This window comes from Macrotis lagotis, chromosome 6 (assembly GCF_037893015.1).
Source record: "Macrotis lagotis isolate mMagLag1 chromosome 6, bilby.v1.9.chrom.fasta, whole genome shotgun sequence".
Lineage (NCBI taxonomy): Eukaryota > Metazoa > Chordata > Mammalia > Peramelemorphia > Peramelidae > Macrotis > Macrotis lagotis.
Genome location: NC_133663.1, coordinates 61449194 through 61475781, shown reverse-complemented (window position 1 = coordinate 61475781; position 26588 = coordinate 61449194). Strand labels below are relative to the sequence as shown.

The 26588-nt window shown below is 34.6% G+C and overlaps 1 protein-coding gene and 1 non-coding gene across 2 annotated transcripts in view; one reads left to right on the top strand and one right to left on the bottom strand.

Annotated features, from left to right (window-relative positions):
• DOCK10 (dedicator of cytokinesis 10) overlaps positions 1 to 26588 on the bottom strand; it is a 392886-nt gene that overhangs the window by 80798 nt on the left and 285500 nt on the right. Inside the window, exons 14-25 of the mRNA XM_074192737.1 lie at positions 25263 to 25345; positions 16984 to 17106; positions 13887 to 13966; positions 11801 to 11988; positions 11227 to 11292; positions 8971 to 9063; positions 5681 to 5804; positions 5126 to 5247; positions 4767 to 4853; positions 2472 to 2564; positions 1931 to 2049; positions 293 to 362 (exon numbers count right to left, since the gene is read on the bottom strand). Of these exons, the coding sequence (XP_074048838.1) occupies positions 293 to 362; positions 1931 to 2049; positions 2472 to 2564; positions 4767 to 4853; positions 5126 to 5247; positions 5681 to 5804; positions 8971 to 9063; positions 11227 to 11292; positions 11801 to 11988; positions 13887 to 13966; positions 16984 to 17106; positions 25263 to 25345 (1248 nt within the window). The remainder of the gene's footprint in view (positions 1 to 292; positions 363 to 1930; positions 2050 to 2471; positions 2565 to 4766; positions 4854 to 5125; positions 5248 to 5680; positions 5805 to 8970; positions 9064 to 11226; positions 11293 to 11800; positions 11989 to 13886; positions 13967 to 16983; positions 17107 to 25262; positions 25346 to 26588) is intronic.
• LOC141492392 (U6 spliceosomal RNA) lies at positions 8214 to 8316 on the top strand. Its single transcript, XR_012469875.1, has one exon. It is a non-coding gene; the product is annotated as a U6 spliceosomal RNA (small nuclear RNA).

Sequence of the window (26588 nt, the reverse complement as noted above, 5' to 3'; positions counted from 1 at the left end):
AAATGTCTCTTTTCAATTTTACACTGAAACTGTTGATTTTATCTTTTAAAGGAGAAAAACTTATTTTCTCTCCCTCCCCCATACAAACTTATATTTACATGTATAAAGCTGTACACTTAGCTAGTCAATACAAAGAGATGGAATTCAAAAAAATTAAGGTGGATGTTTTGGCCCACAGGGTCAGAGACTGACCTGTTGAAAGGAAAACATATACTAAGCATTGAAAACAGGAAAGGAGATATGCTACATGTTAAATAAAGGCACAAACAAGAAACAAATGGATGTTTCATACCTTTATATAAGATTTGACGGAGTGGTCTAGCTGTTCCTCATGGCATTTACTCACAATATTGGTGAGAACCCTGAAAAATCAATGTTATTTATCTCTCTGGCAAGTAAAATAAGACAGTTTCAAGTCCACATTGGAATAGTCAAGTCATTAGTGCCCAACTAAGTGTCTTTCTCATAGGAAATACTCATCGTTTGAAGGCATGAATGAGTTGTCAATGAAAAGCATGGTTTTTATTCTTGTTGTTTTCTCCATTTTAGTTGTTTATAACTTGTTAATCTTGGGAGCAAATATGGTGCTGCTTCTGTCTGTTCAAGCTAGGGTTCTCTTGTCTGAGAGTTGAATATGATAATTACTACCATCTTTGATGGAGGTATTGAGAGGCTGTCCCTTAGCACTCTCCAAATTTTCAAATTGTTGCCTACACTCCTAGAGATGTGCTTCCTTTTCTCGAATTTTCAGATGCTTTATGTAACTGAAAAGCATATTAATTTAAGAGAGCTATAAAAACTGGAGCAGGAAGCCCATAAGCAATGTGAAGGAGGGAAAGATGAGGGTAGTTTCCCAAGTTAATTCTGTGGGCTGGCTTCTCTGCACAAAAGTTTTTGTTTGGTTGATTTGGTTCCTGTTTTGAGCAGAGGAACTTTCTTTGAGAGAACTATCAAAGCAGATCTGCAATCACTCTGCAACTGAGTGTCTTAGATAATTATTTGGAGGCATTGAGAGGGTAAATGATTTACCCAGGGTTGCACAACTGCTTTGTTTTAGTATGGTTTGAACCCAAGTCATCTCTTGTATAATTTTATCACAGTGTCAATCAACAGCCAATCCAGTTTAACTAAACAACATTCCTTCTGTCTTAGTAAGGAAATGATAATGATGATGATGATGTGTCTTATGTTGTTGGGTCAGGTACATCAAAAAAGGAGACCCTAGGCTAGGGTTGTTGTGGCCATAGGTCAAGGTTTCATCTACATTATATGATTAAGTATTCAGAAATGTAAGAAGGTGGCAGTTTGGAAACACAACCCTATTGCATCTTCCAAAATTAGTGTCCCTGTAGCAAAGTACATGCTCACCCCACCCTAGCTATGGTCCTGGATTGCCATCATAACAGTACAAATGTGTGACTGCATGACCCCCAGCATATTTTTTAATTAAAATGAGCATAATATATATAGATTCTGTCTAGAGTATTACACGCACTATTACAAATTCCAGCTACCAGCAATATATTTCAGTGTCAACATTTTTTTAGAATGCAGTACAATTTCTTATTTTAAAAGGATATTTATAATTTCGTGATTTAATCATAATCCAAAAATTGCTTAAAAAGAAGAAATTATGTTTTATAAAAATATATTTAGACCATCAGACTAGAGAATTTAATACGTATAATTGAATAGAATAATGAGGAGAATTATGAAAGAAGTTACCATGGAAAAGTGACATAGATATAGATGCCATTCCTATAATAATAATAATTATTATTATAATAACATTGATAATCTGTTATACTTAGGACATGTCAAAGCTTTGAAAACTTCATTGGACTACCATTACTATAAACCCAACTATTCTGAAATTGTCTAGATATTATTACTTATGTAATTTCTTCTTGTATAAGTACATTATGAATACCTGGTAACAGTGGTGGTGATGTCATCTTCTTCATTCTGAACTAGAACTTTGAAGAGTTGATTCAAGATTATGGGGAGAAAACTCATGATTGCATGAATCTTCTCTACATTTAGCAAATTCTATGGGAGATAATAAATCATAAGAAATGATTAGTTTTAAAGCAAAACATGGTAGCCATTTTTCATGACAAGTTTGATTATGCTGATAGACAAAGCTATTCATTTCAGGTCCCAGAGTACCCTTAGAGCCTAGGGACAAATTCTGAATTTGCTGATTGTTTAAAAATTTTGAACCTTGATTTTCATTCAGGTTGCCTTTGGAAATGATTAACCTGAATTCTTCCCTTCCCTGTTCCTCTAATTGGGAGGGATTTAGGAATAGTATGGAAGAAACATTTTTTCTTATTTGGTATTTCCCACAATTTTGTGCATATTCCATTTTGTTTGTTTTTTCCCCAAGCCCAATGCCTCCCCTCCCAAAAAAGGAAAGGGTAATAGTATATATTTCAATATTTCAGAGAACTGTCTTTAAGTTAACGCACCTTACAAGAGAGCACAAAATTTGAGGTAGGAGGCTGAGACATATCATTTTCTCTTTTTTGGCACTGTTGAAAAAATGTATTCACATATGGATCCTAAAATAACAAAAAACGATATCAACATCCATATTAAAAGTTCCACGATTTCATTATTTGAACTGAAGAAGAATAAGTTTTTAAATTCCTACATATAATAATCATTGTAATATTAATTCTACATCCCAAAACCCATTATAATCTTGAAAAGTTATTTAGGCTGAAAATATAAGCAGATTCAAAATGGGGTTAGATAAGCCCAAGGATGATAGATTTTTAACAGAGTAAAAAGAGAAGTTAGTAAAATTCAGAATACATTCCTAAAATTTAAGGATGACAGAAAGTTCCTAATATCCTTTCTGCACAGTGTCCTCATTCTCCCTGTGGAAGGACCATATATCCCACTGTTTTTTAAATCCCACTGGGTTCTATTTAAATTGAAGTTTACTGTATTAGCAGAAATATAACATCTGTGGCAAACATCTGTATACCTGGGGAAAACATGTTACAAACTTGTTGACACTGATAACATAAATTGGAAATATATTTTGAAATATTTTGACAAAATATACCCAAATATATAGGAAAGTGATGAATTTATTTTAATTTTACTTAAGGCTTTAAAATATTTTATACATTACTGGCAACCTATTCATATCCCTCCCAAAATGATGCTCATTGGAATTTCTGAATAATTTTTCATTTATTATCCAGCTTGATCTTGGGTAAATTAATATTTGAAATATTTGTTCTGCTAGATTAACTCAATGGATTAGTCAGTCGATCAATCAGCACTTATTAAGTTCCTACTAAGTACCATGAACTATATTTGCTTTTGGGGATGCAAAGACAAAAATAAAACAGTCCTTGTCCTTAAGGTCTTTTTATTTTGTTTTGGGAAAATAACTTAGACCTATTAAAGTAAATACGAATCAAATACAATGTAATTTTAAGCGAGGATTGCAAGGTGGTTTGAAGGACAGAAAACCAGTTCAAATTCAGGCTCAGAACTTACTAGTTTTGTGTTATTTAGGCAAGTCACTTAACCTGTTTTCCTCAGATTTCTCATCTATTAAATGAGCTGAAGAAACAAATGGCAAACCACTCCAGTATATTTTCCAGGAAACCCCATCCCCCAAAATAGAATAATGAGTTGAACATGAACAAAAATTTTAAGAGAAGTTAATAGCAATTGGGGAGGGGAGTCAGGAAAGGCTTCCCATAGGAGGTATCACTTAAATGGCCTGTAAAAGAAATTTGAAGGGACTGAGAGGCAGAGGTAATGAGAGAATATCTTGCAAGCATAGTGTGTGCCTGTTGATAGAATGTTGTATATGAGGGACAGTGAGTGGGCCAGATTTGTTGGCTGTAGAGTTTATGATGTAGGATGAAATATACCTGGAGAGATGGGTTAGAAATAGATTATGAAAGATTTAGATACCATAAAGTTGAGTTTACAATTGATTTGGGCAGTTGTGTGGAGAATGATGAACAAAGAGGTGAGGCAAGGGAACCAAGAGGCTTTTGCAATACTCCAGGTTGGAGGGAATGAGGACCTAGATAAACCAGAGTGGTAGTCAACCAACTACATGTCATAATCTGGATAATATGGGTTTTTAAAATCTATTTTGATTTTCCTATTATACTTTAGGATATGTGACTGTGAATCCTGGAGTACTTCATTCTTATACACATCAATATTATGAGAGAAAAGACATCAATATTATTGGAGAAAAGACACATGGGAAATGTATACTAGCTACAGACTATGACCAATGACGACTTGCATGAACTAAGTGACATAAAAGGTTTCATCATGAGGAAGGGGGTTTAGAAAAGGAGAAGGGATGATTTGTGTAGTGTGAATGAAAGAGTATAAACAACCTTAGTGCTATACTCCATGATATATACAACTTACACCAAGTTTCCTCCTACTGTAGTAAGGTTGAGAATGTACCATGACTAATGAAATCAATGCGATTCCCTATAGAGAAGGGACCTTGAATGGGATTCAGGAATGGAGATTTTGTCCCAAGCTTATAGCCTATAGTATGAGAAGGGGAAGGGACTTCCCTTTGAATGAATAAAGTTTCATCATAAACCTAAGTAAATCACTTTTTTTTGCAAATCACTGTAAAAAAGGCAGAATAAGAATTTATTAGAGTGTATTCTTTTTATTCTCAAATGATTTTTACTTATACTGAGAACTGAACATTTTAACTATCAGTGGAGGTAACAGAATATCAAAGAGAATGAACTCACCTGAGTATTTACTGTTGATACAACAAATGTTGTTACTTTGAAAAGTGGTTTCCCACCATCCACCCATTTAAAGTCACTCCCATTGTTCTGTAACACAAAGTTTGTTGATGTTATTGACACAGTTATACTTTCCCACAATGCAGGTTGTTTCATTTTTCAACAGAATTTGCTGTCCAAGATTTATTAACGTTGAATGGTAAATTAGCAGAAGAAAATACCTACTTTACTACAATACCTGGAGAAACAGGCTAATGATATAAGGAAAAGTACTTTTATAACAAGGATATTTCTAATGTCAATAAGCCAACCCTGAGCAAAACAGGCTTCAGTCCCTTGAATACCACTGGCATATAGAATACCTTTCCAGTTGCAGAATCTTGAAGGCTTAAGTAATTAGGAGGCAGAATAGTTGCTACTGGGATAGTATATTCTTTAGATACTAGCTGATCCCCTTTCATCAAAGGAAGCCAAGCGTAGCCAACTGTTCAAGAGAAGAGAAATAGAGAATATTTTTCACCAAGAAACTTTGTGGTAAATAGTCGAAGATATAGACAAATAGATAGATAGATGTAAGTCATTTCTTGAGAATGGTGATGAACTGAGAATATGGATGGAGACAGACATTTAACTATATCTCTATCTATCTATTATCTATCTATCTATCTATCTATCTATCTATCTATCTATCTATCTATCTATCTATCTATCTATCTATGTCTTGGACATAGCCAATGTGGGCTTTTTTTCTTGACTATACATATTTATCAAAAAAAAGAAACAAAAAAAAGACAATTATGACTTTTGAACAGTTGAATTTCACATGAAATAATTCAACAAATCCAAGTCATTTAAAATACTTTTTATTCATGCAAGCAACCTGGACTTGTGTCTCTGTGTAGGACTTTGCTCAGTACCTGATGTTTCCAGAGCCTCCTTCTTTTTAGCATTAGATTTTGCATTGATGTCACATGTGATGTGATAAAAGGAAAACAATATATGATGTTTCTCATGGAGTTGTGTGGGCAGTTCAATTTTCACCTGCAATAAAAAGGAGTCATTTAAGGTAAGTAAAATGATGATGCTAGCTTAATAAGAACTGAATTTCATGCTAAGATCATGATAGAGACTGGGCCTTTCATTTCACAGGCAGCTAGGTAGCACAGTAGATAGAGTTGAATCCAGAATAAGGAAGACCTGAGTTTAAATCCAACCTTAGATGCTTGCTAACTGTGTGATCCTGGGCAAGTCACTTTACCTGATTTCATCAGAGGTAAAATAGGGATAATAATAGCACCTCCTAAAACTGGGGAGGATCAAATGAGATAATTAGAAAGTGTTTAGCAATAGTAGGTGAGGAAATTCCTACTAACATCGGTCCCCACATTTTCTGTAACTTATAGACAGAGAAGTTTGGTCATACAGTGAAGAGAGCACTAGCCTTAATATACTAGATGTATGACTCTGGGAAAGTCACTTAAATTCTGTTGGCCTCAGTTTGCTCATCTCTAAACTGGTGATAATAACAGCACTTGCCTCTTAGGGCTGTTGAGAAGATCCAATAAAGTAATAATTGTGAAGTGCTTAGTACAGTGCTCTAGTATATAGTAAGTGCTGTATACACATTGCTATTGTTGTTTGTTGTTGCTTTTAGGAAAGTGTTGAGAACACTGTAACTTAGCCAGGATCACAAAGATAGTACCGTCAGTTTTAAACTCAGATCTTCCTCCCGTAAGGCTAATTCTACATCCACTATACCAGTGGCTTAGATTAGTTAATTCTTTATTCTGTAATGTCCTGATGTGACTCTCAATCACTGTCCATCAATTAATTAATTAGGCAACTAATCAATAGATTAATTAACAATCAATCAATTTATGCTTCCTTTTCATTTATACTTTTTCTCCTTTTTTTTAAGAAGTGTTATTTGATGAACCTCATAGGACTTAGACAAGGAAGGGATCTTAGAAATATAATCTCTTCATTTAAGTTAAAGGATTTGGCCAGGGTCACATATTCATTAAGTTGTCTGAACCTGGGTCCTTCCTTACTATATCATGGTGCTGTTTGACTCATGTGGGGAAATTTTTTTGACCTGAAATTCCTATTTACAGAAAAAATGCTGATCTGTGTTGGTAGAAGGAATTTTCTCATGTGAGAATTTCCTAAAGATTACTAGGTATGGCAGTGTATATAATGACAGCCCAAGTCAGGAAGACTCATCTTCCTAAGTTCAAATCTGGTCTCAGACTCATAATAGCTCTGTGATCCTGGCAAGTCCTTGCACTCTATTTGCCTATTGTTCTTATCTGTAAAAATGAACTGGAGAAGGAAATGGCAGACTCCTCCAGTATCTTTGCCAAGAAAACCCTAAATAGGATCATGAAGAGTCAGACATGGCTGAAAAAAATGATTGTATAATAGCAAAAATATTAATGAAATGATTGAATATGTTTTAATCCTCATTTTGTAAAAATACAAATTCTTTATCAGCATGATAATGTGATAACATTACCAAATCAGGTGAAAATATTCTAAGAATTAGATAATAAATAAGCATTCAGAAAACTTGTACTTCCAAGAAATATTCAATTGGTCACTTAGGAAAATATTGTGCTAAAACTCCAGGAAGCAAACACCAGATCTTATCAGAGTATCAGCTCTAAAGTACAGAGATTCAAGGGTAACAACCAAAATAAAAACCAAAAAAACCATCAAACTTGATTGAGTGATTTGCTCTGTCTTCAACTAGGACATAAAATATTAGGAACAACATAAATATGGTAATTTAGAACTGTTATTTTACATTAATATTCTGTAGCTAGATAAATTACATTTATGCCAAAACAAAATCTCAAAAAAGATGTTAAATGTTTTTTTAATTGTGTGCACTATTGAAAAAATGTTTAATTTAGGAAAGAACAGGATCTTGGGAACTTTAAATCAGAAGATCTGACCTAGAAATACTCTGCAAGATTACTTGCATTTAGCTGTCTATAGGCCACATAGTTGCAAATATCTTTTTATGATTTAGTAGATCAGATATTCATAGAATTAGAGAATCAGAGGGAATGTCAGCTACGACTCACTCCAACCCAATTTCAAAAGGGATCCCTGAATTATAAACCCAACTAGTAACTATCCATGCTCTGCCTAAAAATCTCGTATGGGGTGGAATTCTGCCACCTATTGAGGTAGTCCATTCATCCAGTTCTTAGACAATTCTATTTGATAGCAGCTAAAGTCCTAGGGAGTCTGAGTTATTGAGAAAAGTGACTTGAGCAGGGTCATACAACTAGTGGCATGATCTATGAAATCATGTCTTCCTGATTCTCAGCCCAAGAATCTACCTATTTCTTCATAGGACCAATGTCTTAACACTTCAAATGGTCAAATTGGCTTCAGTAGGATTTTAGTGCCTGGCTTCTAGTTCCTCAAAATTCAGTACAATTGCTTTGGCAGCACATATAATAAAACTGGAATGACACAGAGAAAATTATCATGGCTTCTGCTAAAGTATAATAAGATTTATTTTAAAAATTAAATTATATAGCAATATGAAAATATGAAATATTAAAAAAATCAGTGTTTTATTATTAGTAGCATTTTGAAGAAAGGGAATTTATTGCTGGTGAACTGAGAGTTAATCTATTACTCTGTGTTGTCCTAGGATGGTGGTGTCTTTTTTTTCCCTATGATCTGTGAGAGGATGGTAGGATACTCTAGCTGTGGAAAGAAGTGATCTTCCTTTATCACAGCAATTAACAAATGAGATCACTCTTTCCTCTGTTCCCATCTCATTCCCTCAGTTCCATTAACACTGAGCCATTAAAGGACAGCGATTCACTCATGTAAAGTTGCTGAGATTTTTGTGATTGTCAGGGCCTCTGGTTTTCTATGAATCTCTGGTCAAGCAACAATTGGGGGTTGATTGGCTACTTGAGTGAGGATTTAGATTAAGAAATGAGAAATGAAATTTCAAAAATTCAGAGTTGGTAAAATATTGGATGTGGATAAGACTTAAGTATAGATGAAAATGCTTGTTTAAAAATGACCTGCCAGAGACTCACTGAAATCAGTTATCATTATGGTTTTTTGCAATCAAGAAATCACATTTTAAAAACATAAATATAAATATGAAACAAAACATTTTTAAACATAAATATATTTATTGACCAACATCTAGGATTATGAACAGTGAACTCACCTCGTCAGAGAAGTCAGGATTCTGTGAATGATGAAGTACAGCTGTGTATGCTGCAGTAGTAAACAGTGGCCCTCCGGGTTTTCCATAAATACACTGTTTAAAAAAAAATTATATGTTGAACAAGCATAAAGATGTATTCTATAATAATAATAATAATAATAATAATAATAATAATAATAACAATAAATGACATTTCTGTATTACTTAAAGGTATGCTAGATGTTTTACATATATTGTCTCACTTGATCCTCAAACCAAGTGAGAAAGATAACTACAGATATTAGCCTCATTTTACACACGAGAAAACTGAGTTTCAGAAAATGTAAATGATTGACCTTTAGTGACACAGTTGATAAAAATGAGGGATAGTTTCAAATAGGTCTCACCCAGTATACAATTCCCCAGAATACAATTCTTGGTTTATTTTTGACGGATAACCAGGTATGTAACTTCTTCAGACCTTAATTTCACTGCTATTAGTCATATATAGGCAATTTCTAATACTTCTTTCCCCATTGTTTAATTAATTAATTAATTAATTTTGACTATCAAAATGTGTTATAAAAGGAGACACCCTTTGCTTATCACATCTCCAAGTCTCGTATTTCAATCTCCTGTTTTAGGAAAAGCCTCACAATTTGACTTTGGATTACAATTCAGTTTTTAGCTTTTTTCTCTTAATTTAAGTTTGGTTTTAAAAAAATGCTGATGGCTTATACTTTCCATACAGTGCCCATTGGATCATGATTTCTTTCGTTCTCACAAAAATGTGGGTTAAAAACTTGACTCTACCCTTTAATTTGCTATGGAATCTTGAATAAATCATGTAACTATTCTGAGTCTTATTTTCTTAATCTATAAAACAGATATATTTCCTGCCTACTTTCTCAGCATGTTAAAAGAATTAAAATTTTTGGAGATCAGAGATTGTTTCTTTCTCTGAATTTATATTCCCAGTGCCTAGTCCAGAGTCAAGCAAACAATAGACACTTAATAAATGCTTATGGATTGTTTGGTTAAATAGTATAAGAAAGCATTTGTAATCATAAGGTATTACATAAATGCAAGCTATTGACATTACTGCTAATTCACTAACATTCAGCAGCCTACCATCATTTTGGATAATTCTGAAGTCAGTTTAATAGTGTAATTAGGACCCAGAGTATGTAGGTGGTCACTCATGTATGGAATATATTACAGTTTCAAATTGACCTCATGAAATTCCTGTCTTCTGCCTATCTTCTCCAGCTGCTAGTGCTTTCTACCTCTTAACATTAATTTGTATTATTTTGCATGGTTTGTATTTTTTTAAACTTTTATATTATATCCCACTCCATCTTCACTCCCAATAGAACGTAACCTTGATGACGGCAGGGACTATTTAGTTTTGTCGTTCTATCACTGTGCATAGCATAGTGCCTTCTATATAGTCAGCACTAAAAAGATTTACAGAGTGAAGTTTCATAGTAAATTTAGGATAGAAAAATGGCAACTCGTCCTTCACCCCAATCTAGGGGATACGGTTGTGTAATTCTAGGTTTCCTAAAGATTTTTTCTATAGAAAAACCCCCCACATTTTCTTTTTCCACATTTTCATAACCTTATAACATGAAAAATATAAACAAAAGAAACCTTGAAAGCCATCTTTGGGTTAAATGTACTTCAGGGATTATGTAGATAATAGAATTCTATGTATCATACATAGTTTAATTGATCCTGTAGAGTCATATTAATAGAATAAGGGATATAATTTCACATTCTAACTTCAAAACTACTTAACTTGGAGTTCTTATTTGATCCCACAGGCATGCCTTCCACTAGTATAAATGTCCAATGGTCTTTGGGTTGGTAATCAGCTTATAGTAGGGTTGGTCTCCCAGAACAAAGCTTTGGAAGTCTGGCCCACTAAACAATATTTTAAATCAAACATCCAGGAGGTGAGAGCTGGGCTCTTTTCTGGTAAAGGGCAACTATTTCTCAAGGGGAAGCTCTTCACATTTATTGGAAACAAAGAAATTTTCTTTTTAAATCATTTCAAGTCTCAGCAGTGCCTTGAGGCTGACATTTCCAATGGCTCCAGCTAATGATTACTAATTTTTTTTAAAAAGTTCAATTCAGGAAATCTGAAACAAATTATTAAATTGTTCTCTTTTCAAATAAATTCAAATAAAATATATCCCTCTTTGGGTTTGAGGAAGTGTGCTATTTCTTTCCCATTTTCTTTTTATTCTGTGACTCTTTGGTGTCTTGGCTCACCTTCACTGGCTTGGCACCTTCTTCATCTGAGTTTCTGAATTCAATGCACACAGTTATGTTTCGTGCCTGAAATAGCAAGGGGAAAGAGAAGTTATAATTTGTTATTCAGTTAACATCACAAAAAAAATTCAAGTGTTTGAAATAAGTAGCCCCTATTCATACCAAAGAACACATTTCACATGACCTTCATCATGGGGTTGAGAAGCATAGCAGCAGATTCTGGAATTTTTTTAAAACAGCATTATACTCATTACACAAGACAAAAGTCCAAAAACAATAGGATTTAGACATGACCTTTTTTACCCCAGAGTACATTTAAAAGCTACAATAAAAATGCAGTCAAAAGAAAATTTTTAGGGTGAACTTCAGAAAAGATTGTTAGCATAAGTCACAAAATAGTTTTCTTCTTTATAATACCAATGGGAATCCCACTGCAGTTCAAAAATAATCATTTTCCCTGAAATAACTTATGATTCTCAGTACTTTGTAATTTCTCTTTCCAGATTTGCTCCCTCTGATGTAGATGTTATGAAGGGCAAAATGTTTAAGGTACTCCAAGTAAGGGAAGGCTTACCTTGTTGAAACATTTCTGTCCATCATATTTGAGGTGCTTTGGATAGACATAAATTTGGTTTTTATAAACCCTATAAGGCCGGGAATACTTGGTTGAATCATAAACAAATTCTTCCACTTCTACTGTTGGCTCCTCTTGAACCATCACATCAAAAGGCTTGATAGGGATAAAGGATGAGGTCACACAGTCTTTAAAAGGAGAGAATATAAAACTATTAGTTGTGTTTTTTGTTGGATCAACCTTTCTTTCTTTTTCTTTTTTATTTTGGCAAGGCAATGGGGTTAAGTGGCTTGCCCAAAGCCACACAGCTAGGTAATTATTAAGTGTCTGAGGCTGGATTTGAACTCAGGTACTCCTGACTCCAGGGTCAGTACTCTATCCACTGTGCCACCTAGGTGCTCCTGGATCAACTTTCTTGAAGGGATTTCAGTGCAATCTCTCAACCCAGAAAATATGTGTGTACATGGTGTGTCTCCAACCTCTAATTGTAGGGGTTCCCCAAGGCATTTAATCTCCTCTTTGTGTATAAATGACTATCTTCCATTTTTGCAATGAACTCCCTCTTCACCCCTTAGCAATTGTATACGCAAAGTCTATGACACTTGGGAGATAGCAGAGGAATGTCTCAAAGACATTTTAAACCATTTCCAAAGATCTCAATCCCACAACCAAATTCTCTCTCTGTGTTTGTTTGTGTGTGTGTGTGTGTGTGTGTGTGTGTGTGTGTGTGTGTGTGTGTGTATGCTGCAGATAAATAGATTTGGAATTAGTAAATTGCAATTCATTTTTAATGATAAAGAAGAGAGTTCTAACTTCTCTTCTACCTCACATTTCTCTCTTAAATAATATTTTAGTCATACATTTTTAAAATCATTTTTTTTCTTTCCTAAGCTCAAGGACAGATAAAAAGTCTTATTCCTTGAACAGTCAAAGGAAACAGCCCAGTATAAATACTAAGGTAGTTGAGAGCAGATGGCTTGGATTAGATTCCCTGCTATATCTCATGCTAAAATAATTGCATGGCAAAAATCCAGGAGAGAAATGAGCATGGTTAAAAATAATGAAGATATCATATAATGTTCTCCAAATAGCTGGTATTTACATAGTACTTAATGATTTGCAAACAAATATTATCTCATTTGATCCTCATAAATAATCTTGGGAGATAGGTGCTATCATTTTACAGGAAACTGGAGCAGATAGACATCAATGGACTTAATCAGAATCACATAGTTAATAAGAATATTAAACCATCTTTGAAATCAAGTTTCCTGACTCCAGGCCCAACACCCTATCTATCCACTGTACTACTTAACTGTCTCTAATAATAAAGGAGGATAAAGAATTCTATAGTAATATTTCAAGAGATACTTTTATAATAAAGAGAAAGCTTCTATAGGCATGTATGGAAGAGGTAAAGAATAACTCTATATAATCTCATGTTCTTTTTCATAAAATGCCCAATGCCCCATTTACCAGATTAGATTTTTTTTTTTGATGGGAGTGCTGTAGTTTGGGGAGCATTTGGATCTATGATTCATCAGGGTGGGGAATTCCCAGTTTGGACATTCCTTCTCCTGAATGTAGACCAGCAAGTATCTGTAACTTGTACTCAGAGAATTATTGGGATGAGAGCTTAAGATGCAACTAATATTCATCAGAAACCAGATTTAAACCAGGTCTTCCTGACTCCAAGGTCAGCCCTCTATTAACTATACTAAATTGACTCTATCTATCTTGTATATAGGTACCATGTTATATTATAAATAAAAACCTATGCAAATCAATGGGACTTCTGACCATACTGTGAGGAAGAGACTTTCCTTTATTTGTAATGGGAGGGGTTGGGGTTCACTAATTATTAACTAGTTGTATTCATACAAGTGATATAACCCACATACTTGATTATGGTTTTTGTTCTATGCATTTACAATCAACCTTGGTGAAAGAAGAAAGAAGACATGCAAGGATGTCAAGACAAAGATGACTTTGATTTTAACCTGCCACTCCAAATCTCTGCTTCCATCCAAAAAATATTAGGATTAATTTTTAAAAGGCTACAATCAATGATGATGACTTATCATACTTGGATGCTCCAAAGGTACATTTTCAACTGAAATATCCAGGCATCCAGGAATGATCTGCGTTTTGCTTATCTTGTCTGCCCTAAAAATAAGAAAATATACCAAGAAAGCAAATGATGAGAATAATAATGACTTATCACTGAAATACAGCAGTAAATTAGTCAGCTCTTGATTATTCATGACAAAGTAGGGGAGCTTCTGGCACAGAATGTAGAAGACCACTACTAATCTATAACACTTTGGTATATTTTGGTTTTTTATTTCTAGAAAGGAAAACCTAAAATGATATTGAAAGAAATAACTAGGGAAGAGTCAAGGTGGAGAGAGTTAAATGAACACTTACTATGTTTATTTTAACTTTATCTATGGATTTTGTTCCCTCAGAGCTGCTTTTATTGGTGGAGCTAAGTGTTTATTTGGAAACTCCTTCCAATGATAAAGATAGGCACATATATCACTTAGATTCTTAGAGTATTGTCTGGAAACATTTAGAACTTAGGTGTCTTGCCCATGGCCCCAAAGCTAGTATGTATATGGTCATCTATCTAAAGCTATACGTGTCACAGATATAAGGCCACAAATATAATCTCCCAGTTTAACAGATGAGGAACCTGAGAATCAGGTGTCTTGTTCAAGTGTTTGCTAATATTAAGCATCAGAGGTAGAATATGAATACAAGACCTCCAACTCAAGACTATATCCTACAATATCAAAGGTAGGTCATGAACTCAAATCTCTGACACTTTAAGACTATCCTTCTATTTCTATGCCTCATTGTCTCTTACTTCAAATTATAGATGAGTTTATCTACATTTATAGCTATGTCTCTCCATCTCTCCATCTCTAGCTATCTTTCTGGACAATCGAGTAATCCAAATAATTTTATATAAAACAGACTTCAGAAATTCATCAGAGAATGTAGTTATTGTTTTAAGTAGGTCAATTTTTTTCTATTTAAGTGATTGCTTAGGCTATAGGCCAATAGCAATATGTTATGAAGCTTGTTTGTATGATTTTTAGAAAAATTCCAGAACAGATTATTAAAGAGATGGCTAATTAGCACCCAGAAAAGGAAACAGATTGCAAGGAGCCAACATGACTTCATTGAGGAGAGGACATGTCAGAATAACATTATTTCTAATTTTATCAGGATTACTGAATTATTAGAACAGGGAAATGTAAATATAGTTTCATGTTTTTTTTTTTTTTTTTTTTGCAAGGCAAATGGGGTTAAGTGGCTTGCCCAAGGCCACACAGCTAGGTAATTATCAAGTGTCTGAGACTGGATTTGAACCCAGGTACTCCTGACTCCAGGACCAGTGCTTTATCCACTGTGCCACCTAGCTGCCCTGGGAAATGTAAATATAGTTTACAAAGATTTTAGCATAGCAGATTGTTAAAGTATTTCTTACTATTGTTGAGGAGAAGAGGAAGAGATGTGGAACAAAACATACAGTTAGTTCTTTTTAGAACTGATAAAGGTTTGTTTCAAGAGTAGTTGTAATAAAAATGGTTTGGTGCCCATTTGTCATGAGGTCCCCAATGAAGTAGTTCAGGGGTCAATACTTGACCTTTTTCCATTAAATACTTTTATCAATGCTTTGGATAAATCTATAATATACTAATCAAAAAATGCAAATATGCAAAGTTTCAAGCAATAACTAACACATTGGATCAAAAAAATCTTAAGATTAGCACATTGAGTTGAATCTAAAAGATGAAATTGAGTATGAATAAATGTAATCTGACAGAAAAATACATGAAGAAGGAGAAATTTAAGAAAATAGTTTGTCTGAAAAACAAAATCCTGGAGTTTTGGAGGAATGCTTAGTATGAATCAGCAATGTGAGGTAGCAGCCCCAAAACTAATATAAACTTGGGCTGTATTAGAGGTATAACTTCCAGGAATAATATCTCTCTGTCCTGTCTAGACTCCATCTGGACAACTGTTCAGTTCTGAGTGACATGGTTTAAAAGAGACATTAATAATGTGGAGAGTGCCTAGAAGAGGGCAATTAGGATGGTGAAGGGTCTTGAATCAGTCAACAAACATTTATTGAGAATTTACCATGTGGAAAGTATCATATTAAACTCATGTTAATGAAGATTGAAGAAAAGAGATGTTTATATTAGAGAAGGGGTGTGTGTGTGTGTGTGTGTGTGTGTGTGTGTGTGTGTGTGTGTGTGTACATGTGTGTTCAAGTATTTGAGGTGAGGTCACATAGAAGAGGGATTGTACTTGCTTTTTTTGACTCCAAAGAACTCAAATTAGATTCTGGAGTGAAAATCACAAAGAATCAAATTTAGATTTATTGTCAGGAAAAGAAAACAAAACAAAAAAACTTTCTAAACATCAAAACTGACCAAAATTAGAATGGAATATATTGATAGTTAATAGGTTCCTCCCTCTAGAGTTCATTAAGCAGAAAACTTATCAGGAATGCTATGTTTATGATCCCCTTTTGGTATTGGTTAGACCAGATGACCAAGGAGATCCTTTCAAGTCTTAAATTCTCTGAATTTTAAGAAAGATACATCCTCAATTGAGTTTCCTGGGATCAACCATCAAGATTCTGTTCCACCATTATGTTATTATCAGTTTTGCTAAATGCAAATTTTTAAAAGAATCCTCAAAATGTTTATTCTTGCACATGGAGAGAAAAAATATTTAATAACTAAAAATGGGGGGGATGGAATAAGAAAGGATTGAGAATTTATGCCCATCACACAATCTGAAAACCTGTTATTAAAATTTACATAAACAACAAGGAGGCTAGTGGGTGGATAGTGAACTCACTGACTTCAAATTCCCATAATTGTTTCCTTTTTCCTATTCTGACAGTCTTTTCTTCTCTGGTAACACTCAAATACTTCTTAACATTGCAAATCCCTTCGCTGTTTTCTGGAAGACTGCATTTAGGGTACAATCTAGCAGCTTGTAAAGTAGCATGAAGATTATCCTTTTTGGTTGAGTGAGAGTCTGGTTTAGTTTGAACAGTGGGTTTATTGAGAATTCAATGCCTTTTTACAATGACCACATAGAAATCATCAAAATGGTGCCAAATCTTGCTTTATTATAATAGTGCCCCAAATTCATACCTCCTATACTCTGATACCAGTTTAATCAGGTCTTCAGTGGAAATCTTGTTGCTTTCTTGCTTGTACAGAGGAGAAAATCTTGAGTCTCTATCCACATTCCCCTGGTTATCCTTAAATACTGATCTGTAGGAAAAGGATATTGATTTTGTTAGGTTTTTTTTTTTTTGAGTTGTGATTTGAGAATATATAAATCAAAGTTTAAAGGCAAAAAAGGAGAAAAAATCCCACTAATAACAGGAAGAATCAAAACTAGCAACCCTGGTGCGTGGGATGAGCAGTTCAGACTTTGAAGCACAAAGTCTAATGGACATGTGATAGAGACTGGGACACTTTTAGCTTGTTGATGGGGAGGCTGCAAGAAAGGGTGGTGTCATCCTAGAGAGGAATTTACCTGGGAAATTGCTGCTGGGGGCATGGGTAAGGCAGTAATGAAGCCTACTAATGAGTAATCATTACTCTTATTGACTTGATATAATTCTTTATATTCATTGAATTAAGTATTTTGGTATTCTGGTGCAGTCACTCGTGATTAAGAACATCAACAAAAAAATCTTCTTTTTCAATATCATTCTTTCATAGCAATTTGTCATGTATCTATCTGTCTATCTATCTGTCTATCTGTCTGTCTGTTCATTTATTTATTTATTTATTTGTCTATTTATTCATTTATTTATTTATTTATTTTAGGTTTTTTGCAAGGCAGATGGGGTTAAGTGGGTTGCCCAAAGGCCACACAGCTAGGTAATTATTAAGTGTTTGAGACTGGATTTGAATCCAGGTACTCCTGACTCCAGAGCCAGTGTTTTATCCCTGGGCCACCTAGCCATCCCAATTTGTCTTATCTTTAAAAGACCAACAATATGACAGAGGCAAAGTCAGGATCAGATAACTCTTGTGGCCAGGACAAAGGGAGGGATCAAAAAAGGGTGAGGAAGTTTGGTCATCTCCCTGTACCATAAATAAATGTCTTTACTCTCTGAAGAAATTTCCTGTTTGGATTAGTGATTGCCTTTATCAGACCACTATTTCAGGAAAGTTCCACATATCATACTTCACTCCACTACCTACTGTCCATTCTAGTCTTCCTTCTCAGTCAACTGGTTGCTATTCATATATCCATTCTTTCCCATTCTCAACCCTACCCCTCCAATTCTGGAATTACGAAACCTAATTAAAATAATTGTGACATTCCTAGGTGGTATAGATGGTATATACTTCCCTGTGATTACTCCTCTCCCACATTCCCCCCAATACACCTATAATTTTCTAGATCAAAGTGTCCCCACTCTGGCTATTAATTCCCTTTGTGGGTAGTCTTTGCTAGGAGAATGAAAAGTCCTTGAAGCAAATACTGTCTTTCCTTCTGTCTTTGTATATTTAACACTTAGCACAGTGCTTGTAACACAGTAAGTCCTCAATAAATGTTTTTTTTAATTCATTTATCCCTTTTTTCTTCATTCATTCATTCATTCATTCATTCATTCATTCATTCATCTTGACACAAAAGCCTGAGGAGTCTAGGGAGAAGGGTGAATATGAGAGTTGGTAATTAGATTGATATTCCTTTGTAAAAATCATACTTTAAAGCAGATTTAAAACTCCTCATTTCAGAAAATCTTAACTCAGCATCTCTAGCTTGATTTGACTTTTATTTTTCCCAGGGTAAATAAGGAGCTTGATATGCATATAGAGGATGAGACAATGTGGTGAATTTGGCAGGAGCTGATGATTAGAACTCTGAGGTATTCTCAATCAAGATAGATACACTGACTTTTTCATTTTTAGGACAAGGGTAGAGATGAGACCAGGGTTTGTGAGTCAATGAGCATTTCAAAAGCTATAGAATAAAGGATACAAATTCAAGCTAGTTGGGTTTCTCTTATTCCCTCTTGGTGCCATGGTGACACCCTACTAATGACATGAAATTATTTGTTAGGAAACTTATTTGGAGCTGAATAATGGCAAACTTGGGAAACATGTGGCCATGGAGGCATCACTTTTATTAGATAACAAACTCCCCAAAGGCAGAGATGATGTCTAACCAAAACTTAGCAAGTGAGTGCTGAAAGAATGAATGAATTAATTACCTATAAATTAGTTTTCACTCTTTCATAGTAGAAAAACAGAACATTTCTTTATAATTAGATTTGTAGAAATTGAACTGGGTCCAAGCTCTCATTATGTTACTTAATTCTGTGATCTCAGTTAAGTCACTTAATTGAAAAATTTAGGAATTGCAAAATGAGCTCAAAAGTAATTTTTTGACTTTAAATGTTTTTACTATGGAATTTGTCTTTCCAGTAACAGAATAATATTAGGTTTTAATTCCTGCTAGTGTATTTACCCTATTTAGGACATTTCTTTTCTTCTTAAATTTTTCAAACTCAAGTTTACTTGTTATTTTTTTAATGGATCAGCAATCACAAGATCACATCTTCTAACATAAGATGAAAAGGCGTGATGAAAGAATAGGCCAAGCCGATTTTCAAAAGCAGTAGGTTTCAACTTATATTCCCTCCACCCCCTTCTCATTTTCTCCATTTTATTTTACCATTTAAAAAGAGAATAAAATAAATCTGTGTAGGACAAAAGCATTTAAAGTGTAAATGTTACACCAGGTTATACCTCAGGTGATTGGCATATTGGAAGCAATATGACATTTGTTTATCACAATACAGGAATGTTAATTCAGTTCATTCAATAGTTTTTTCATTAATCTAGACATTCCAAAGGCTGCTCTGTAGATGACTGAATCAAATCGCTGTAGGGAAATGTGTTCACCCCCATCCCTGCCAAAGGAGTTTTCATTTAACATGGATCTCTCACAGGAGCTGAGCTCATAACAGGAATGAGCAAAAGCTCTTGCAGTCCTCACATTTCTCTCCAAACTTTGCTTGGATATCTCCTTCATGGTGAACTCATTTCCTGTTTGTGTGCATATCTTTTCCTCCATTAGTTTGTAAATTCCTAGAAAATAGGTTGTCTTGCTTATGTCTGCAATCCCTGGGTTTAGCACAGTGCCTCAATATATGCTGGATTCAAAACAAAAAACAAAACAACCCTTAAATAAGAATAAGAATTCTGAGGGGAAACCTCAGATCCAATGACTTTATTCATCAATTCACAGGATTACAAATTCTGGGCTAGAACAGACTTTAGAGATCATTTAGTAAGATACCTTCATTTTACAGATGAGAAAATCAAGGCTGAGGACATGTGAACTAACATATAGGCTATATTGGTCAAGATTGGACAGTTAGCAAATTTTTGAGGAAGGATTCCAATTCAGGTCTTTCTGACAGGGTTCAGCACTATCAAGTATACCACACTATCTCTCATAAATTAGCATGATGTTATCTTTAAATAGGAGAGAGAGTATGATATTGGGGATAGGGTGCTGAGGTTAGAATCAAGAAGACCTGGTTTCCTGTCTTAGCTTTGACACTAATGGACATCCAACTAATGGACATCTGTGACACTCAACTTATGTACCCACTATATGCTAGAGATAGGGACCTAGGGTTTGTCTCCTAAATCATACATGCTTTATGATTGTTGTTGATAGGAGTTCCTATACTGAAAATCTTCAAAGACAATGAAGTCACAGACCTTCTGCATTTAGAACCGCTCCATCAAAAGGCAATTCTACTTTGTTTGGACCTTGGAACATATCAGTTAACACATCCATGAGGTCCTCTGGCAGGCTCAGATCTTTCCTAAACTCAAATTGTCAACTATGCCCAGGGGATCTTTGAATGAAATGAACAAAGAAGTATCTGTCATGAAATATTGTATAATGTTTTGATGTCACAAGGAGATAGAATGCACATGATGACATTATGTTTTACTGAATCAAATGTTTTCATTAAAATAACAAATAATAAAAGCCTGTATGCATATATTTTCTAGAGCTCCAGTCATTTATGTGATGACAAAGATGAAGTTCAGGTTAAAAAAGCCCACTTATCTCTTTTGTTCTACTGTTTTATTTATTTGTTTGCTTTGGGTTAGGTCAATAATTTCACTGGGATATAGAATTTCCAGTGAGGAAACTCCCTTCTCTATGCTAATCAGCACTTGCTCAGATTCTTACAGTTATAGATGATTCATTTGTCTGAAGCACTGAGAAGTTAAGTGACTTGTCTAGAGGGGCCTCACCAGTATGTAGTTGATTTGGGACTTGATCCCAGGACTTTCTGACTTTCTGGCTAGCTCACTGTATTCTATCTTTTCCCTTTTCCAGCTTATAGAAGGTACTTTCAGTGTGAATTAATCATATTAGATTTAGATCATTCTAGAGAAATATTTGATAGAAATAAGAACCTAAGGGTTGTTGGTTGCCATCATCTTTTTTTGCATGACATTTTCCATTCTTTTTGGAATTTTTCCTTTTTTTTAGAGATTTCACAAAGCAATTGTTGAATGCTTTGAAAAATTAAGTCACTGGAGTATGGGTTTCTTCTGTAGATATTGGTGACCCCAATAACAATTATGAATCTCCCCATAGTGATGACATTCTAGAGAAGAATGATTCATATGCTTTGTGAAAGTCTTTAGCATAACTGATAAGGCACAAAGGTTGGGAGGGGTTCTGATAAGGAATCTCTGCCTCTAGCATACCTGACAAAAGGCATTCCCCTTGATGGATAAGCCAGAAGCAACTTTTTTCAGATCCCTCTTGTTATTCTTGTATAAGAATTCCTCTCAAAAAACCATTTTGGACTCTGGTTTTCTAGCCAGGCCCCCATACTCATCCCTTCATAATCAGCAAGCTTAGAGAAATTTTAATAAATGGAGGGAAGCAAGAATGGGGGGAAATTGTAAAACTTAAAATAAATAAAATCTTTAAAAAAATGTGTATGTTAACCTAATTCTGTTTGTATTTTCATGAGACCAAACTCTGAAGGCTACCATTTATCCCTTTATTGGGACAAACTCTGCAGCTAAACACCATGTTTAATTTAATTCTTTACTAAATGGCCAAATTGATGGAGGTTGTCAGGTTGATCAGATCTAGACACTTTTTTTAGGTTTCATCTTCTCATAAACAAACCACAAAAATGTATTCTTGAGGTCTATGTATAGAAATAGGGGTTAAGAAAGGGAAATGGGAGTAGATGCTGAAAATGATCATCAAGACAGTCATAACAGCAAACAAACAAAACCAAAATAAGGCAAAGATGTTGGGTTTGAATGAAGTAGGTCTCTAAATCTAGGAGATATCAAGGATTGAGGGAGGTCAGAAGGATAGTTCATTGAATCCACTGAAGGCTGACAGAAAAAGGTAATTGGTTAGTGAGAAAAAAAAACCCTCAATGAATGGACAGCTCAAGCTCAGACTGGTAATCTTGAAATAGAAAGAGAACTATCAGTTAGTCTAATTAACAAGCAGTTATCAGGTGCCATTTATATTATAGCCTGTGTACCAGACTCTATGCTCTGTACTAGGGAAAGAAGAGGAAAGTTTTATGGACAAGGACTGTCATACTTATATGTCTGTTTATCCAGTGCCTATTGGCAGGAACACCCTAGCCTATAATAGTCAATTAATAAAGTCTTATTGATTGATTTCTATGGTATTGATTATGGTAAATATGGATGCAGATCACAAAGGATTAGAAGATATGGAGAGACTGCAGCATATAGAAACTGAGGTAGAAGCTACAGAAGAGAGTCATCCTAGGGAATTCAAGAACTCATCTTAATTTGAAAAGAATATGTTGAAACACAGCACTTTATGGTGGAAGGAACATTCAATTTAAAGTCATAGGAGACAGGATTTATTTTGTCTCTGACACTTAACAGAGATGGAACCGAGGGCTCCATTTAATTTCTCTACACCTCACTTTCTTCATCTATAAAATGGATATAATAAGGGCATATACCTTATTAGGTTGTGAGGATTAGATAAGATAAAATGTATATCTTGCAGAACTTAAAACACTAAGAAAAATATCTAATTTTATTATCAGTAGAAAATAAAATCTGATTACTGACCCAGACTATCAGAGGAGGCTGGCTTTAGTAGAAATCAGGAAGGGGATCTGGGTCCACTAAATTTAGATGTATTATTTTTTCAAAGAAGCACTGGAATAGAAGTTCCATTTTTATTTTTGAAAACTGGACACATATCTGAGTGTCAAATTCTGTCCAATAAATGAATTAAAAATCTAACATAGGCCATCAGTATTTTTTCACATGATCAGCTGAAAAGATAACATTTTCATTGTAAAATGGCACTATAGATGACCTCCCCCCCCAAAAAAAAATGGAGCCAAGTACTAAATTCCTTTTGCATAGATTTTTCACAAATCATGAGGATCAAATGTCTTCTTGACTTGAACTGGGCAAAAATATAATTCCAGCCATTCAGATTTTTTCCCTGTGAATTTATAAGATGTGAGCTACATTATTACTTCTAGCTTACTTTGGTGACACAGTTGACTTCAGATTCATGTTTTAGAGTAAAATAAAACATACAACATTGCAAAATTAGAACTCTTCTGGATAATATAAAGAGAAGAGAAAAATTTTTGCAATTGTCAAATAATAAGATCCTGGATGAACAACATCATTAAGTCAAATGACACAAGTGATATCAAATTTGATAAGGCTATGACAATTTTCACTTAAACCATTTGCCCACAAAGGGGAGAGTATCTTTTAGAAAGAGAATTTCTCTCTCTCTCTCTCTCTCTCTCTCTCTCTCTCTCTCTCTCTCTCTCACACACACACACACACACACACACACACACACAGACAACTCTATTAAATTGTTTTATATTCATTATGTCATTTGCCTATCAAAACAACTGTGAAGTCAAAACTATTTTTTACAGATGAAATAGATGAATTAATCTGGATTAAGAGATTTGTCAGGGTCACAGAGTTAGTGAGAGTATGAAGAATATTTGAAGCTAGGTTTTCTTGATTCCAAATTCAGCATTTTATATATCACTCTGTTCTATCTACATGATAAAAAGGAGTTTGAGAAGGCATCTTAAAATGTCTGTGGTTTGATAAGCCACATGGTCTAATGGGAAATCTCTAGTAATAACCATGCATCCTCCCATTGACCATATATCACCCTATTAACTGTTAGACACCATTAATCTGATGCAATTCATAAATGTAGTTGACTCAGAATGTTTTCTTAGCCTACCTCAGGACTACTAATCTGATACCGCTAGAGTTGATGGTGGAAATTGTTGGCTTTTCTAAGCATATAATGAGTTTTATTGTTGGGGATACTTAACTTAGTTTGTCTCCTTAGAAACTATATCAGGCTTATTTTCCAATTCATTATATTAGCCTCATTCTAAATTGAATAATTACTTCTGTCTGTCCCCAAATCTTTCTATGGACTCTTCTATAAACTTAATCTTGACCTCATCTTCCCCTCAAGCCATCCTGCTGGTTTCAAGGTTTGAAATAAATGTCATAGCACTTCTCTACAAAGGTGGACTAGGTCAAGTGGTGGATTCTGTTTCTCCATTTGCTTTAGGTGTTTTTTTTTTTCAAGGCAATGGGGTTAAGTGGCTTGCCCAAGGTCACACGGCTAGGTAATTATTAAGTGTCTGAGGTCGGATTTGAACCCAGGTACTCCTGACTCCAAGGCCGTTGCTCTATTCACTGCACCACCTAGCTGCCCCTCCATTTGCTTTAGAAATTACACTGGATTCCACGAAGAAGAAATACAGGCATAATGATAATCCTTCTGAATCTGACGATTTTACAAATCAAGTGAGGCATCATCTGGTCTCTAATTTTTGGCAAAGATACCATCGTTAGTAAAGTGTCTCCTTTTTATTGATCCCAACTGTTTTCTCCTCAAAAAGGTTGTGATAGCAATTAAATTCAATTCAACAAACATTCACTGTTAAAATATTTCTTAAAAATTAGAATTTGGCAAGTGGAAATTACTGACTACAACAAGACTTAAAAGTCTAGAAATCTAAATAATAATGATAATGATAATAGGTAGAATTTACATAGTACTCAATGGTATACAAATCATTTCAAAAATATTATGATTTATTCTTCACAACGACTGTGGGAAGTTAGCACTATTACTATCATTATTTTTTACAAATGAGGAAACTGAGACAGCTAGAAGTGAAGTGTCTTGGCTGAATTTGAACTTAGGTCTTCCTGACTTCTAGCCCAATGCTCTAACTCCTACACCTTCTAGATACCTCTTTGTATTATACCACAGAGAAGGTTTTAGAATTTCATTATCTAGCTATAAAAAAATTATGGAAGTAAAATAGTTAACATACCTCACTGCCCAAGCAAATGGCATGTGGTATTTCCCCAATTTGCTACAGAACTGCCTATTTGACTTCAACATCTTCTGCACATACTAAAAAGAGGAAAATCAGTTAGCGATAAGTATCTAGCAACTTGTATGTGAAACATGATGATTAATTAGTCAATAAGTGTTTCTCAAATGCTTTCCATGGGCCAGGGTCAGTTTTATCTTCTAGGGTAAAAATATAAAGAATGAAACAAACTCTACTCAAGAGGAGCTTATATTACAATGGGGGAAGGGGCAGCATGCACATATATAAGTATATTCAGAATAAATACAACTAAGTACAGGATAATTAAATACAAGGTGGTTTGGGAGGGGTAACACTAGCACTTGGGAAGGGGGGGGGTCAGAAAAACCTGTACAGAAGTTGATCCTTGACTTGTGATGGAAAACACCATCCACATCTAGAGAAAAACTATGGAGTGTAAATGCAGATATGATTTTCACTTTTGAAATCTTGCTTTATGTTTTTTCTTTCTCATGGGTCCCCCCCCCCAGTTCTGATTCTTTTTTTACAACTGAATTAATACGGAAATAATTATGTAACAACATGACTAATATGGGGACATCATTATATATGTATAACCTATATCATGAGGAGGGGATTAGGAAGGGAGGGAAGGAGGTAGAAAAAAATAGAACTCAAAACCTTACAAAAAGTTGAATGTTGAAAACAATCTCACATGTAATTGGAAAAAATAAAATAATATTTTTTAAAAAGTTGGTCCTTGTGCCTTGTTTTTTTAAAGGAAGAATGGGACTAGGTTATGTGGGAATGCTTTCCAGGCATGGGGGATGGCCCAAAGCAAAGCCCAGGAGGTGGAACAAAGCCAGGGCAATTTGGCTGACTAAAAGAGTTTGAGAAAGGGAATTACAAGAGACAGGGAAAATGACTTGAAGTTCCATTGTGGAGGGTTTTAGAAGTTAAATAGAGGAGTAAATATTTTATTCCAGAAGCATTTTTACTTTTAAATTCACACTCTTATTAGTACAATCAAAGTGCTTTTCTATTCCATGGATGCAACTCTCTGGTGGATCAAATGATGTCCCCTTTATTCAGAGGGATTTTTACTCCCTCCCTCTCACTCTTGGATCCCATTTGCAACATCACTCCTTCCAGCACTGGCTTTTACTAATTAGGAAAAACCTCGAAATCTACAAAGTAAAGATTTCTCATATTCATAGCCCTGGCACACAAAATACCTTTATTCATTATGCTTGTAATTCACATTTAACAGAGTATTATTAAAACATTAAACATTACCCCAAATGGAAAATTTTCCATGCACTC